Genomic DNA, 17,054 nt, shown 5'->3' on the forward strand with positions numbered 1-17,054 from the left:
CTCTTTCAGTCTGCCAAGTGTGTACCGCACACAACAATTCAGTTTATCATCTCATCTCCAAGACCAGATGCGAAGTTTGATTTCTGAAGTCAAACTAGGGGAGAAAGGGTGAGAGTGGGATTCAAACCCAGACACTCACAGACAACTGAAGGAATAAAGTGGCGCCTCCAGCACCCCAAATATAACCCAGAAGACAGATACCATTTGCTGGAACGACGGGAACAGGTCAATAAGCTGTCTTGGAATGAAAACTCAACTGCACTCATTAAAAAGAGCAAAAGTCGCATGTACTGTCTTAGAAAAATGAAATCTTTTAATGTATGCAAGCAGATGCTCCAAATGTTTTACACATCTGTTGTCTGTAGTGTTTTAACATACGGAGCCGTGTGCTGGGGGGGAAACCTGACCAAACATGACAAAGACAGGTTGGAAAAAGTCATTAGGAAAGCGGGTGGGGTGGTGGGTATAAGACAAGACACCTTTAGCGACATGCACAATAGAAAACTGACTGACAGACTAATAACAATTTTGACCGACGTAAGACACCCACTACATGATGACATTAATAGCAGAAGGTCAGACATAAGTGGTAGGTTTAGAGCTCCACGCGCAAGAACATCTCGATACATTAATTCATTTATTCCTACAGCCATTCGCGCACACAATCAAAACATCCAATACACTAAGTGAACCCTCCCACCCCCCAAGCCCCCTCGCCACAGCAACACCTGAACTTCACCAGCAGACGAGTGTATGGGAGCAGACATTATGCGTGCATGTGGGACTGAGCGGGTGAGCACGGGCAAGCAAGCATTTGTGTGTGTGTGTGATCGGAAGTGATTTTTAAATATTTTCTTATTTTACTTGGATTTCATGTATCTTAATGTTAATGTTCTAATCTTATTGGCGTGACATATGTTATGTGCATGCATACGTTGTTTGTGTGTGTGTGAGTGTGTGTGTGTGTGTGTGTGTGTGTGTGTGTGTGTGTGTGTGTGTGTGTGTGTGTGTGTGTGCATTTTACTTATATATACGATTTATTCCCTTGATGTTTTTATTTATGTATTGTTGTACAATACCTTATGGTCTTAACGTGTGTGTGTCTGTGTGTGTGTGTGTGCATGTGTGTGTATGTGTGTGTGCGTGCGTGCGCGCATGTCATTTTTAGTAATCTTATACCCTTTTTTTTTTGTTGGATGTTTTCATTTGTTAATATTGTTGTGCAATACCCTATTGTCTTAACATGAGTATGTGTGTGTGAGGGGTGGGGGTGTTAGTATATCGTCAGCTATTGGGAATTCTTATTTGACTAGTTTTAATCTCTTCTTATGTTGCGCATGATTTTATGCCAGTGTTTACAATGAGCCTGTGATTGCACAACTTAATTTCCATGTGGATTAATAAAGTGTTTTTGATTGATTTGATTGATCTTCCGCCTGAGGAATGGACACAACCGCCTGCTCCACCAAATGCACACAAAATTTGGCACCGGACAGAGTGGAGAGTGCCCTTGTGGTGAGGGACCAATGACAACTGACCACATCCTTCAAGACTGGAGGAGCTGCGACAGATGGCGGCCTTCATCGAGGACACCGGGCTGCTCATCTAACGGGAGGCGAACGAGGAAGAAGAAGAACAGACAACTGCACTGGCAGATAAACATCTTAACCATCCTGCTACCTTCCTTCAAAGTAGAATGTCAACAATCAATATGCCCATGCCAACCTCTCCTCAGGAGTGAAAGAACATGTACGTCCTTGGGTCAAATCGTACGCTTGTCAGTGTGTGGCTTTGTGGTAATGCGCCCAACTAGAAAGTGGGTGTCTATGGGTCCTGTATACGGACCGTGCTTTTTACTGTCCCCTCTGCTTGAACTCCAGTGTTGGCAAGGGTGCAACTTGTTTGGTTGAGATGATAAACCCAGGTCCTGTGTGAAGCATGCACAAAGTGCATGTATAAGAACCTACAGCAAAAACAGGGTAGACTATATTAACTCACTCCGGACGAATAGTTCTCTCCCTTGCTTTTCCCTACAGACAACCCATTTGTTAGGGCTAGGAAAAAAAAAATCACAAAAAATACAAAACATAAAGTAACTGAATGAAACTCACTGTACTTGGCCCACTGACCCTTCTCCTCATGTCGTGTGAACGCCCACCCCCCTCCCTCTTCACTGCTCTCAGAAGCTGAGTCACTATCAGTATCTTCTTGCTGGTAGCTTTCTTCACTGCAGATACTTTATTCAACACCTTCATCATCCTCGTCGATGTCGAAACCTTCAGTATGAAGCATTTCAATCACTTCAGCAGCAGTAAAAGCCACTGTCGTGATCTAGTTTTCTCCAAAAATTTCCACTTGTATCGCCTGCAACGCCATTTTCAATACATATGCAGATTAGCTTGTCGTGTGGGATCCCTAACTCACTGGCTCACTGTGGAGTGTGTTTTTACAAAATCTCATGAAGAAACTTTCCATTCGACCCTTGATAAATTTGCAATGCCCGGTATAGCTGCGATTGTTACGCTACCCCATGAGGAAAACGTGGAAAATTTTTAACTGTCGAAACCACTATAGCGTTCCGTCGTCCGGAACGCTACCTTACGGCAGGAACGCTATAGTGTTCCATCATCCGGAGTGAGTTAAAACCACTTTTTGAAGAAAAAATCCCCACTTAGATAGAAAGACAAAAACACTTTCAGACGGGGAAAAAAAAACAAAAACGTGTGGCGCTGCGCTATGGCGTCACACTCTTCCTGGTGGAGAGAGCAGCCCGCATTTCACACACAGCAATCTGTGGTGACAAAAAGTAATAGTAGTAGGCCTCCTTCGGTCATGGCTGACCACGGATAGAGTATATCCGACCTAATGTCTAACTGGGCTGTCTTCATGAACCAAGCAGCGTCGCCTGTGACTGTAGAGACTGATGCGAGAGAGACAGTCTCTGTCGCAGCGATCACATGTGTACGCTGATGCTGGTCTGTCGGCTGCCGTCCCTTTTCTGCAAGCTCGCTTTTCTGCTGCAGCAAGAGTAATACAGTGACAAAAAGTAATACAGTACAGTAAAAAGCATTAAGCATGCGTAACATTCATGGCAGTCTGCAGAATTTGGATCAAGCAACCATAATAAACAGTCTATACCAATGACCTTTTCAAATAATCAGAACTGAGATGAGAACTGTTTAAAAAAAAGAAAAGAAAAAAAAAGAATAGATATGTGCATATGCACATTTACTGACCAAACACATTAAAAAAAAAAAAATCTCCAGTATGATATATTCAACTGTGGGGAACGTTACACAAACAACATACAAGAATCCCAAGTATGAATTCAGTATTAATGCATAAAAGACACGAAATGCTTCCATGCTAAGTTGGTGTAAACTTCACATACCATATATCACAATCACACATATGCGATAAAATCAGTATGAGAAGAGGCGTAAAACTGCAGCCTGAGCCACTTTCAAACAATCTTCTGCCACAGAGATATCTATTGTGACAATAAGCAATACAAATACAGTACAATGATACAATACCATGCAATGCAATGCAGTACAATACAATGCAATGCAATGCAATGCAACGCAACACAACACAAATCATTTAGCGTGCCTAAATTTGCGTCAGTCTGTTGAATCTGATCCTCTGAGTTAAACAACCATAATAAAGTCTACAACCACAACCCCAGGCTCAGCATATATCCTTCACACTGCAACAGCCCTGCTGCCTGCAGACTTACTTCTTCTCTTAATTTAATTTAATTTAATTTTATTTTTTGTCACACAGGAGCTTTACCTCCAGCAACAGAACAACTACAAGATGTGTTGGACATGGGGGAATCCCCCCCCGAAATACCCCCCCCCCCCTACACACACACACCTCCCCCTTCTTCCATCCCACACCCTATCCATCCTTCACTAAAAACATTTTGTGTACTAATCAACGTATAATCTGTACAACAAATGAGATTTTTGTTGTTTTCTCTGTAATTCCCCCCCCCCCCCCCCCCCAAACCCCCCCCCCCCCCCCCCAAAGATTCCAGCAAAAGAGACAAAAAGAGTGGAGAAGGGGCAGTTCACTCACAGGAAGTGATGGCGTCAAACATGGGAACAAAACTCCAGTACGTCGCCACAAAAAAGAGCTGAAACACAAAAGAGCAAAAAAAATTTTCTCCCTGTTAACGTAAAGTCACACGCAGTAACTGGTGCTGCTTCTTCTTCTTCGTTCATGGGATGCAACTCACACATTCGCTTGCAACAAACGTGTGTTATTTGAGAGCATATGTTTATTACTCTTGTTTAATCAAGTAATCCGCGTGTGTGGGGTGGGTGGGGGTGGGGGGGTCCGGGTGTGTGCTGATTATCTGGTTGCGGTTTTCCGCAATTTATCTTTATTCTTATCTTATCTATTATAATCAATGTGCAGTATAGTAGGCTTTGTTTATAATTATATTCAAATAATGTTTCTGAATTCTTTCTGTTTTTACATTAAGAATACTAGTTATTACCTGCAGTGTGTGGATGTATGTATGAAACGGTGTATGTGATATTTTTTACATTTTATCTTCGTAATATTCGTAAAAGCTGTTGTTGACTTTTACAGTTATGGTCCCCATGTTGTTTACTTGTCTATGTTGTGATAATGCACCTGACCAAATTTCTCCAGCTGGAGATAATAAAGTTATTCTTATCTTATCTTATGAGGGTTTTTACATGTATGACCGTTTATACCCCCACCATGCACGCGGTCAAACTCCTTTTTTTTTTTGGTGGGGGTGTGCATGCTGGGCATGTACTTGCTTCTATAACCCTCAGAACACTGAAATGGATTATGGGAACTTTAACGTGCATATCTGGTCCTCTGCATGCATATACACACAACGGGGGTTCAGGCACTAAGCAGGTCTGCGCATCTTTTGACATGGAAGATTGGGAAAATCTCCACCCTTTAAAATAGAATAGAATAGGTCTTTATTACCAAGTGTACCGTGGTCACAAGGAATATTGGGGGTGAGGGTGGAGGGGGGCGGGGCGGACAGTACATAACAAGGTACAAACATAAACTGAAAATCGTACACAAACACAGATGCAGTAGAAATTAGGATACATACAAGTGCATATCAATATAAAAACTTGTACATACTCACACATACACATACTGCACACACACACACACACACACGCACACTCTCACTCTCTCTCTCTCACACACACACGTTTGAAAAGAAGCCGCATATTACAAGTGGATGGATATGATGACTAGATCTTCAGGCAGATGGTTGTTGCAGAAGGCGCCATGGCTGGGATTCAAACCCGGGGACTCTCAGATTAAGAGTCCAATGTTTTAACCATTTGGCTGCTGTGCCGATTGTGCTGGGCTCCATGACCACACAGGTGGGTTTTGGGGCCTGTGGCAAGCTCCTACCCACAGCTCAACAGGCTATGGGCTCAAAGGAGAAATATGGCAAGACTGGGGCCATAATAGTCGGGGGTCATCCACTTCACAGATGCGTCCTTGGGGGTGATGCCCTAATTTCCAGACCAGCATTGCAGGTGTCTGTGTCTCTCAGCCTGGTTGACGCCAGGAAATGTTATGAGAGCACAGCCTTGTCAAGCAGTGTAAAACCCAAATGGACCCCTTAAGCAGCAACATCCTCCTCATCATCATTCATCATCATGGACGGTCGCAATAGCCGAATGGTTAAAGCGTTGGACTTTCAATCTGAGGGTCCCGGGTTCGAATCTCAGTGACGGTGCCTGGTAGGTAAAGGGTGGAGATTTTTCCGATCTCCCAGGTCAATATATGTGCAGACCTGCTAGTGCCTGAAACCCCTTCGTGTGTATACACACACAAAAGATCAAATACGCACGTTAAAGATCCTGTAATACATGTCAACATTCGGTGGGTTATGGAAACAAAAACATACCTAGCATGCACACCCCTGAAAACGGAGTATGGCTGCCTACATAGTGGGGTAAATAAACAAAATGGTCATACATGTAAAATGTTACATGTTTGTCTGAGTGTGTATGTGTGTGCCTGAAATTTGATTGAATGACACAGGAAACGAATGAGCGCCTGGTGGCAGCCGTCAGTCGGCTCTACCCAGGTAGGCAGTCAGTTGTGCAAATGACCCCGTGTTTGTAAAGCGCTTAGAGCTTGGTCCCCGACCGTGGTTAGGCGCTATATAATCAACCCCCCCAAAAATATAGAAAATGTGTCCCAAATTGTAGAGCACCAAAAAAACAAAAAAAACAAAAAAACAAAACAAATAAACAAACAAAAAAAACAGCAACAACAACAACAAAATACACATACACACACACACACCAAAACATACATAAACAAGAGAGGCAAGGCCTTCAAGACTCACTTGTGATACACTGAAAAATAAAAAATCTAATCGTTAAAATGTGTTCTGTATTTGTTATTATAAAGCTTCATGTTAAAAAAAAAGAAAAAAAAGTCCTAACCAAATTCGAATTAAGTCCCCTAGCATTATTATAATTTAATTACAGAGTACTTTCCCTTTTTTACTATCTGCACCAAAACGTTTGCAAAATAAATAAAACTTCCATGCTTAGCAAAAGAAGTTCCTGTTTGAACAAAAAATGATATTAATGACTGCTCTTGTTGTTGGGTCAGAATATCAGATCAAAGTGCCAAGTTTAGAGAATACAAAAAATATAAATATAACAGTAAATGCAGTTTGCATATAATTAGGCTTCATTTTTTTTATTTTTTTGTGCCCATCCCAGAGGTGCAATATTGTTTTAAACAAGGTGACTGGAAAGAACTGAATTTTTCCTATTTTTATGCCTAATTTGGTGTCAACTGACAAAGTATTTGCAGAGAAAATGTCAATGTTAAAGTTTACCACAGACACACACACACACAAGACAACCGAACACCGGGTTAAAACATGACACACTTTGTTTACACAAGTGAGTCAAAAAGCAAAATAAGGCAAGTACTAACAACAAGACCACTACAGTCAACTTGGGTCAGGCCAATGCACTCTTTTCCTCTCTGTGTCCTATTCATCTGGAACAGCCTTCCATTTAACATGAGACACTCCACATCCACTGCCTCTTTCCAATCTTCTCTGAAAACCCATCTGTGTAAGCAGGATTGATATATCTGTCCACCACAGTTCAAAACTGCGTCCTATACATGCTGTGCATGCATGCATGCGTGCGTAGGCATGTACATGTGTGCATGCGTGTGTGCGTGCGTGTCTGTGTGTGTCTGTGTGTGTCTGTGTCTGAGAGAGAGAGAGAGAAAGTTTGTGCATGTGTGTGCCTGCGTGGTGTGCATGTGTGCGTGTGTGTGTGTGCATGAGAGAGAGAGAGAGAGAGAGAGAGAGAAAGTGAGTTGGGCAAGTTGTGACATGATGTCTCTGTTTACAGTTTGCGTGAACTTGATTTATTTTATTATCCCGTACATTCACAGTTAATGAGTTTTTATACATGCAAAGCGGCTTTGAGATCTGTTTGAGAAAAAAAGTGCTGAATAAGTGTTCATTATCATGATTGTTAGAATTACTGCTACCATTATTATCACTGTTATCATCATTATCATTTAAGTGCTTAAGCAGGGGAATCACATTATCATGATTGTTAGAATTACTGCTACCATTAATTATCACTGTTATCATCATTATCATTTAAGCGCTTAAGCAGGGGAATCACATTATCATGATTGTTAGAATTACTGCTACCATTATTATCACTGTTATCATCATTATCATTTAAGTGCTTAAGCAGGGGAGTCACATTATCATGATTGTTAGAATTACTGCTACCATTATTATCACTGTTATCATCATCATTTAAGTGCTTAAGCAGGGGAATCACATTATCATGATTGTTAGAATTACTGCTACCATTAATTATCACTGTTATCATCATTATCATTTAAGTGCTTAAACAGGGGAGTCACATTATCATGATTGTTAGAATTACTGCTGCCATTATTATCACGGCTATCATCATTATCATTTAAGTGCTTAAGCAGGGGAGTCACATTATCATGATTGTTAGAATTACTGCTACCATTAATTATCACTGTTATCATCATTATCATTTAAGCGCTTAAGCAGGGGAATCACATTATCATGACTGTTAGAATTACTGCTACCATTAATTATCACTGTTATCATCATTATCATTTAAGCACTTAAGCAGGGGAATCACATTATCATGATTGTTAGAATTACTGCTACCATTATTATCACTGTTATCATCATTATCATTTAAGTGCTTAAGCAAGGGAATCACATTATCATGATTGTTAGAATTACTGCTACCATTATTATCACTGTTATCATCATTATCATTTAAGTGCTTAAGCAGGGGAATCACATTATCATGATTGTTAGAATTACTGCTACCATTATTATCACTGTTATCATCATTATCATTTAAGTGCTTAAACAGGGGAGTCACATTATCATGATTGTTAGAATTACTGCTGCCATTATTATCACGGCTATCATCATTATCATTTAAGTGCTTAAGCAGGGGAGTCACATTATCATGATTGTTAGAATTACTGCTACCATTAATTATCACTGTTATCATCATTATCATTTAAGTGCTTAAGCAGGGGAATCACATTATCATGATTGTTAGAATTACTGCTACCATTAATTATCACTGTATCATCATTATCATTTAAGCGCTTAAGCAGGGGAATCACATTATCATGATTGTTAGAATTACTGCTACCATTAATTATCACTGTTATCATCATTATCATTTAAGTGCTTAAGCAGGGGAATCACATTATCATGATTTTGATAGAATTACTGCTACCATTATTATCACTGTTATCATCATTATCATTTAAGAGCTTAAGCAGGGGAGTCACATTATCATGATTGTTAGAATTACTGCTACCATTAATTATCACTGTCATCATTATTATCATTTAAGTGCTTAAGCAAGGGAGTCACATTATCATGATTGTTAGAATTACTGCTACCATTAATTATCACTGTCATCATCATTATCATTTAAGTGCTTAAGCAGGGGAGTCACATTATCATGATTGTTAGAATTACTGCTACCATTAATTATCACTGTTATCATCATTATCATTTAAGTGCTTAAGCAGGGGAATCACATTATCATGATTGTTAGAATTACTGCTACCATTAATTATCACTGTTATCATCATTATCATTTAAGTGCTTAAGCAGGGGAGTCACATTATCATGATTGTTAGAATTACTGCTACCATTAATTATCACTGTTATCATCATTATCATTTAAGCGCTTAAGCAGGGGAATCACATTATCATGATTGTTAGCATTACTGCTACCATTATTATCACTGTTATCATCATTATCATTTAAGTGCTTAAGCAGGGGAATCACATTATCATGATTGTTAGAATTACTGCTACCATTAATTATCACTGTTATCATCATTATCATTTAAGTGCTTAAGCAAGGGAGTCACATTATCATGATTGTTAGAATTACTGCTACCATTATTATCACTGTTATCATCATTATCATTTAAGTGCTTAAGCAGGGGAGTCACATTATCATGATTGTTAGAATTACTGCTACCATTAATTATCACTGTCATCATTATTATCATTTAAGTGCTTAAGCAGGGGAATCACAAGACACTACTGACGAAGGCCATGCGGTCCTTGATGGTCTCATGGTTACGCTCCATCTGGAACCACAGCAGGCTGCAGATGATGGCGATGCTGGTGCTGTTGATGATGTTGTACTTGGAGATGATGCGTGACCGCGAGTGCTTGAACGTCCGCCAGTTCAGCATCTGCCAGATGAGAAATAACGGAAGAAATTTATTTGTATTGTTTGTATTTGTATTTCTTTTTATCACAACAGATTTCTCTGTGTGAAATTCAGGCTGCTCTCCCCAGGGAGAGCGCGTCGCTACACTACAGCGCCACCCATTTTTTTGTATTTTTTCCTGCGTGCAGTTTTACTTGTTTTTCCTATCGCAGTGGATTTTTCTACAGAATTTTGCCAGGAACAACCCTTTTGTTGCCGTGGGTTCTTTTACGTGCGCTAAGTGCATGCTGCACACGGGACCTCGGTTTATCGTCTCATCCGAAAGACTAGCGTCCAGACCACCACACAAGGTCTAGTGGAGGGGGAGAAAATATCGGCGGCTGAGCCGTGATTCGAACCAGCGCGCTCAGATTCTCTCGCTTCCTAGGCGGAGGCGCTACCTCTAGGCCATCACTCCACACAAGTGTTTGTTTGCTTGTTTATTGTGGCAATATTGAGTCATTTTGGCATGCCTTCTGCCATCTGCCAGAAAAGGAACAGAGAAAGAAGTTATAACGATTTTTTTTGTTTTTTGTTTGTTTATTGTGGCAATGGTGAATAATTTTGGCATGCCTTTCACCAGTTAAGCATCTGATAGAAATGAAATAATAGAAGAAGAAATCAATATGGTTTTTTGTTTTGAGCAGCAACATTAATAATTTTGGCATGCATTTTTACCAGTTCAGAATCTGCCAAAAAAAAGAAAGTGTGTAAGAAATTAAACACTTTTTCATTTTGTTGCTTTTTGGTTTCTGTTTTGTTTTTTGTTTGTTTTTTTGTGTGTTTTTTTTGTCTTTTTTGTGGCAATGTTAATAATTTTGGCTTGCCTTTTGCCATTTCAGCATCAGCTAGAAAAGAAAATGGGGGAGGGAAAAGCAAAAACGCTTTGTGTGTGTGTGTGTGTGTGTGTGTGAGACAATGAACATGAGTATGGCCTTTTTTCATCTTTATTTTACTTCAATAAATTTCATCTGCCTTCTATATATTTTTTTATTTCATTGCAGCTACTTCAGTGAGTTTACTTTCATATTCATTTTATTTCATTTTATGTTACTGTTTTGTACAGACCTCAAAACCCTGACCCATAGACTGGGCCTGTTCTGAATGCTGAAAATAAAACAATGACACAAATATGTGAACACAGGCAACCCATCAACAGGTTTTGTTGTCTGATGTGGTACAGAGAGCAAACACACACAGACATGCATACATATAGAAAGACACACACACACACACACACACACACACACATACAAACACACACACACACACCATGCCCTCCCACACCCACTCCACACGCAAACACACATACATACAATGAATGCAAGACACATTCCACGCACAGAGCATATTCATTTCCACACACACACCTTGAACTGTGTCCAGAAGCCGGTAGCCCATCGCCTCAGGGGCTCTACGTCGGTCGGCGGGGTAGGGAGTCTGACGTCGTTGAACTTGTGATCCCCATTGCACTTCACCACCACACCACCCTCCATCCCCATTGCTTCCACGTCCGGCTCTATCAGGCTGACCATCACGTCGCCGTCCGCATCTGTGACAGAATAACGTGACCCAAAGTTCTCATCTGTGACAGAAAAATGTGACCCAAAGTTCTCATCTGTGACAGAAAAATGTGACCAAAATTAATATTCTCACCTGCCAAACAAAAGTCTCATCTACCAAAAGTTCTCATCTGTGACAGAAAAATGCGACACAAAGTTCTCATCTGTGACAGAAAAATGTGGCCAAAAGTTATCTGTGACAGAAAAATGTGGCCAAAAGTTATCTGTGACAGAAAAATGTGACCCAAAAATTTACATCTGTGACAGAAAAATGTGACCCAAAGTTCTCATCTGTGACAGAAAAATGTGGAATAAGTTATCATTTGTGACAGAAAATTGTGATCCAAAGTTCTCATCTGTGACAGAAAAATACGACCCAAAGTTCTCATCTGTGACAGAAAAATATGACCCAAAGTTCTCATCTGTGACAGAAAGATGTGGCCAAAAGTTATCTGTGACAGAAAAAAGTGACCAAAAATTTACATCTGTGACAGAATAATGTGACCCAAAGTTCTCATCTGTGACAGAATAATGTGACCCAAAGTTCTCATCTGTGACCCAAAGTTTTCATCTGTGACAGAAAAATGCGACCCAAAGTTCTGTGACAGAAAAATGTGACCGAAAGTTCTCATCTGTGACCAAAAAACTCCCCAAAAGTGACTAAAGTTCTCATCTGTGAGAAAATAATGCAACCAAAAGTTCTCATCTGTGACAGAAAAATGGGACCCAAAGTTAGCATCTGTGACAGAACAAATGCAACCCAAAGTTCACATCCGTGACAGAAAAATCAACCCAAAGTTCACACCTGTGACAGAAAAATGCGACCCCAGTTCTTCAGCAATTTCTCTTTTCAAGATAATAAACTGTTCCTGTATCAATCAGCAATTTCTCTTTTCAAGATAATAAAGTATTCCTGTATCAATCAGCAATTTCTCTTTTCAAGATAACAAAACTGTTCCTGTATCAATCAGCAATTTCTCTTTTCAAGATAATAAACTGTTCCTGTATCAATCAGCAATTTCTCTTTTCAAGATAATAAACTGTTCCTGTATCAATCAGCAATTTCTCTTTTCAAGATAACAAAACTGTTCCTGTATCAATCAGCAATTTCTCTTTTCAAGATAACAAAACTGTTCCTGTATCAATCAGCAATTTCTCTTTTCAAGATAATAAACTGTTCCTGTATCAATCAGCAATTTCTCTTTTCAAGATAATAAACTGTTCCTGTATCAATCAGCAATTTCTCTTTTCAAGATAATAAACTGTTCCTGTATCAATCAGCAATTTCTCTTTTCAAGATAATAAACTGTTCCTGTATCAATCAGCAATTTCTCTTTTCAAGATAATAAACTGTTCCTGTATCAATCAGCAATTTCTCTTTTCAAGATAATAAACTGTTCCCGTATCAATCAGCAATTTCTCTTTTCAAGATAATAAACTGTTCCCGTATCAATCAGCAATTTCTCTTTTCAAGATAATAAACTGTTCCTGTATCAATCAGCAATTTCTCTTTTCAAGATAATAAACTGTTCCTGTATCAATCAGCAATTTCTCTTTTCAAGATAATAAACTGTTCCTGTATCAATCAGCAATTTCTCTTTTCAAGATAATAAACTGTTCCTGTATCAATCAGCAATTTCTCTTTTCAAGATAATAAACTATTCCTGTATCAATCAAAACAGGTCCTGAAGACAGACTTAAGGTCTGAAACGCTGGACACATCTTATCAAAAACCAATCTTGTTTTACAACCTACAGTTCTTCTTGTTGTTTTTTTAAATAAACTTTCTCCGTTTCTATTCCTGTATCTTGTATCAAATGTCGTACATGAACGGTGCAAACCATGCACAAATCCCACTCACATCCCTGTTCATGTCAAACTATGGACATAAGAAATGTATCTGCAAAGGCAACCATGCACACACAAGGATGTATGCACGCGCACACACACACACACACACACACACAAACGGATATGAGAATATAAAGAAGAAGAGAATTTACCACACAAAATAATAATAATAATAATTGTACTTATATAGCGCTGAATCTTGTGCATAGACAAATCTAAGCGCTTTCGCACCAGTCATTCTCACGCAAGCATAACTCTAAAACTGGAGAAACTAAAGACAAGGAAGAGGCAGGGAAGGGAGGCTATTTTGGGAAGAGGTGGGTGTTAAGGCCAGGCTTGAAAAAGCTGAGTGTGGAGACTTGACGAAGCGAAAGAGGAAGTTCATTCCAACTGCAAGGTCCAGAGACAGAGAAAGAACGGCGGCCAACAGTCGAGAGTTTGAATCTGGGTATGCGTAAATGGAGTGGATCCGAAGCTGATCGTAGTGAGCGAGATGGAGTGTAGAGGTTAAGGCAGCCACAGAGATAGGAATAATAAAAGAGAAGCAACAGAAGTAGAAATGTACACAGGTACACCTTATCACTAAAATAAATTCAGGGAGGAGGACAATTACAGATTACAGTCCAGCATGTTACAGCCGAGAAAAAAAGAATCAGTACTGTACAGTAGTACTGATTAATATTACAAAAGCATCAGCATCAGAATAGTTGTCAAGTTTTAAGCTTACATCAACGTTCAACACATGCAAACTGTTGGCAAGAGGACAAGGATAAGCCACCCCCCTTCCCTGTACAGCAAATGAGTGAAATACATTAAACAAGTATATTGTGCGAAAAAATGACACTTTTGACTGTCTGCTTGTAGCTTCTACAAGTGTGTGTGCATGTGTGTTTGTGTGTGTGTGTGTGTGTGTGTGTGTTTATGTGTCCTGCAATATACCTATACGGACATGTATCTATTTGGTACATATGTACGTACAAGTATATGTCAGTCTATGTATCTCTCGATCTATCTATATGCCTATCTATACATATATGTCTCTGATACATCTAAATGCAGTACATGTATACGTAGATATAGATCTATGTATTTGTAAATTCACGCATACATGTATCTGTCTGGTACATCTGTGTGTAAATGTAATGTAGATCCCTAAATATGTATGTCTTTTTGATGCTATCAGAGAGTACTAGTAATGAACACAGGGCAAAACAGACCGACAGACAAAGACAAGGAAAGTTCATAAGAGAGGGGAGTGATGGCCTAGAGGTAACGCGTCCGCCTAGGAAGCGAGAGAATCTGAGCGCGCTGGTTCGAATCACGGCTCGGCCGCCGATATTTTCAGACAGACAAAGACAGTAAACACAAGGAAAGTTCCCAAGAGATGCTATCATAGAATACACATGATGGGTACAGGGCTAAACAGACAGACAAAGACAGTGATCAGCTTCAGCACTGCCAGTGAAAATGTAAAAAACAAAAAACAAAACAGAAACCCAACAACAATAGAAGCTGTGGCAGTACACTGGGAACCAACACATAATGCATTAAATATATATTTCTATTTCAGAAACAGTAAAAGCAAGAGATCGAATGAAGGACAGAGTACACATTAGTGCATAACCCCCCCAACCCCTGCACCCACCCCTCCACCAGCCCCTTACACACATATGCACATACACAAACACACTAAACACACACACCAAACAAACACACATGCACACACACCCACACACACACACACACACACAAACACGCCAAACGCACATGCAAAACACACACACACACACACACACACCAAACACACACACACACACACACACCAAACACACATACACACTCAAATACACACATTATCAACCAAACACACACACACACACACACCAAACACACATACACACTCAAATATACACATTATCAACCAAACACATACACACACCAAACACATATGCACATACATACACTCAAACACACAGACATTATCAACCAAACACACACACACACACACACACAAATATGAAAAGCATGCATGTGTACATACTCAGGTAGTGTTTGTGTGCATGTGTGTGTGGATTTTATAGGTGCTTGTATGTATGTATGGGCGGGGGTTATGTGTGCGCACATACAGGTGTCCGTTTGTGTGCACACATGCACAGACATACATACAGGCAAACAAACAAATAAAACAATCAGTTTTCTGGACACACTGTCTTCGCTTTAAGTCTGCAAAGAAATAAATGTCAAATTACACTTCACTCATTACAACTGGCTTGCAAAAAAAAAAAAAAAAAAAAAAAAAAAAAAAGGAAAAAAAAAAAAAAAAAAATCTGTCAGAAATATATTCAATACTAATGGCAACAGCGCTGTTCTGGAAAAAGCAGTTCAGCTGTGATTTCTTCTGGCTTCAGCACGGACATAAAACACTGATGTTTACAGAGAGAGAAAAAGCACCTTTTTTGCTAGGCAAGCAACAGGAAGGGGCTGGGGGGAAGGAAGGGGGTGTGGGGGGGTTGGGGGGTGTGAGGGGGGTGTGGGGGGGCTGGAGTGGAAGCAGAAAATGCCCAAAGGAGGAGAGGAGGCTCAAGAAAAAAGGTGATCTCATACCAGCTTGTGCATTGGAACGAGAGGAAGAACCTGGTGAGAAACAACACAGGCGTGTCATGGGAGAAACAACACAGGTGTGTCAAGGGTCGTGCCAAGGAAGAAACAACACAGGTGTGTCAAGGGAGAAACAGCACAAGCGTGTCAAGGGAGAAACAACACAGGCGTGTCAAGGGAGAAACAACACAGGTGTGTCAAGGGAGAAACAACACAGGCGTGTCATGGGAGAAACAACACAGGCGTGTCATGGGAGAAACAACACAGGCATGTCCCTGGGAGAAACAACACAGGCGTGTCAAGGGTCGTGTCAAGGAAGAAACAACACAGGCGTGTCATGGGAGAAACAACACAGGCGTGTCAAGGGTCGTGTCAAGGAAGAAACAACACAGGTGTGTCAAGGGAGAAACAGCACAAGCGTGTCAAGGGAGAAACAACACAGGCGTGTCATGGGAGAAACAACACAGGCGTGTCATGGGAGAAACAACACAGGCGTGTCAAGGGAGAAACAACACAGGCGTGTCAAGGGAGAAACAACACAGGCGTGTCAAGGGAGAAACAACACAGGCGTGTCAAGGGAGAAACAACACAGGCGTGTCAAGGGAGAAACAACACAGGCGTGTCATGGGAGAAACAACACAGGCGTGTCAAGGGAGAAACAACACAGGAGAAACAACACAGGCGTGTCAAGGGAGAAACAGCACAGGCGTGTCAAGGGAGAAACAACACAGGCATGTCAAGGGAGAAACAACACAGGCGTGTCATGGGAGAAACAACACAGGAGAAACAACACAGGCGTGTCATGGGAGAAACAACACAGGCGTGTCAAGGGAGAAACCCCACAGGCGTGTCAAGGGAGAAACAGCACAGGTGTGTCAAGGGAGAAACAACACAGGCGTGTCATGGGAGAAACAGCACAGGCGTGTCAAGGGAGAAACAGCACAGGCGTGTCATGGGAGAAACAACACAGGCGTGAATCATGTGTAGAAACAAATCAAAGTGCTCACACACCAGTCATTCAAGACACACATGTGCCAGACACACATGTGTTCACCAGTCCAGTGTTCTCATCCGTCTGTCTCACCTGTGCAATCTGTTTCACCTGTCCGGTGTGTCTCACCTGTCGAGTCGGTCTCATCAGTGTCTCACCGATGCAGTGTGTCTCACCTGTCCAGTTTCACCTCTCCAGTGTGTCTCACCTGTCCAGTTTCACCTACCGATTGTGTCT

The 17,054-nt window shown here is 40.6% G+C and overlaps 1 protein-coding gene across 1 annotated transcript in view; it reads right to left on the reverse strand.

The window, feature by feature from the left end:
* Window positions 1–17,054, reverse strand: part of LOC143288276 (uncharacterized) — a 64,507-nt gene that overhangs the window by 11,619 nt on the left and 35,834 nt on the right. The window contains exons 9-12 of the mRNA XM_076596623.1: window positions 15,833–15,862; window positions 11,186–11,367; window positions 9,649–9,798; window positions 4,084–4,141 (exon numbers count right to left, since the gene is read on the reverse strand). Coding sequence (XP_076452738.1) covers window positions 4,084–4,141; window positions 9,649–9,798; window positions 11,186–11,367; window positions 15,833–15,862 — 420 coding nt within the window. The remainder of the gene's footprint in view (window positions 1–4,083; window positions 4,142–9,648; window positions 9,799–11,185; window positions 11,368–15,832; window positions 15,863–17,054) is intronic.

Source organism: Babylonia areolata, chromosome 12, assembly GCF_041734735.1.
Source record: "Babylonia areolata isolate BAREFJ2019XMU chromosome 12, ASM4173473v1, whole genome shotgun sequence".
Classification (NCBI taxonomy): Eukaryota; Metazoa; Mollusca; class Gastropoda; order Neogastropoda; family Buccinidae; genus Babylonia; species Babylonia areolata.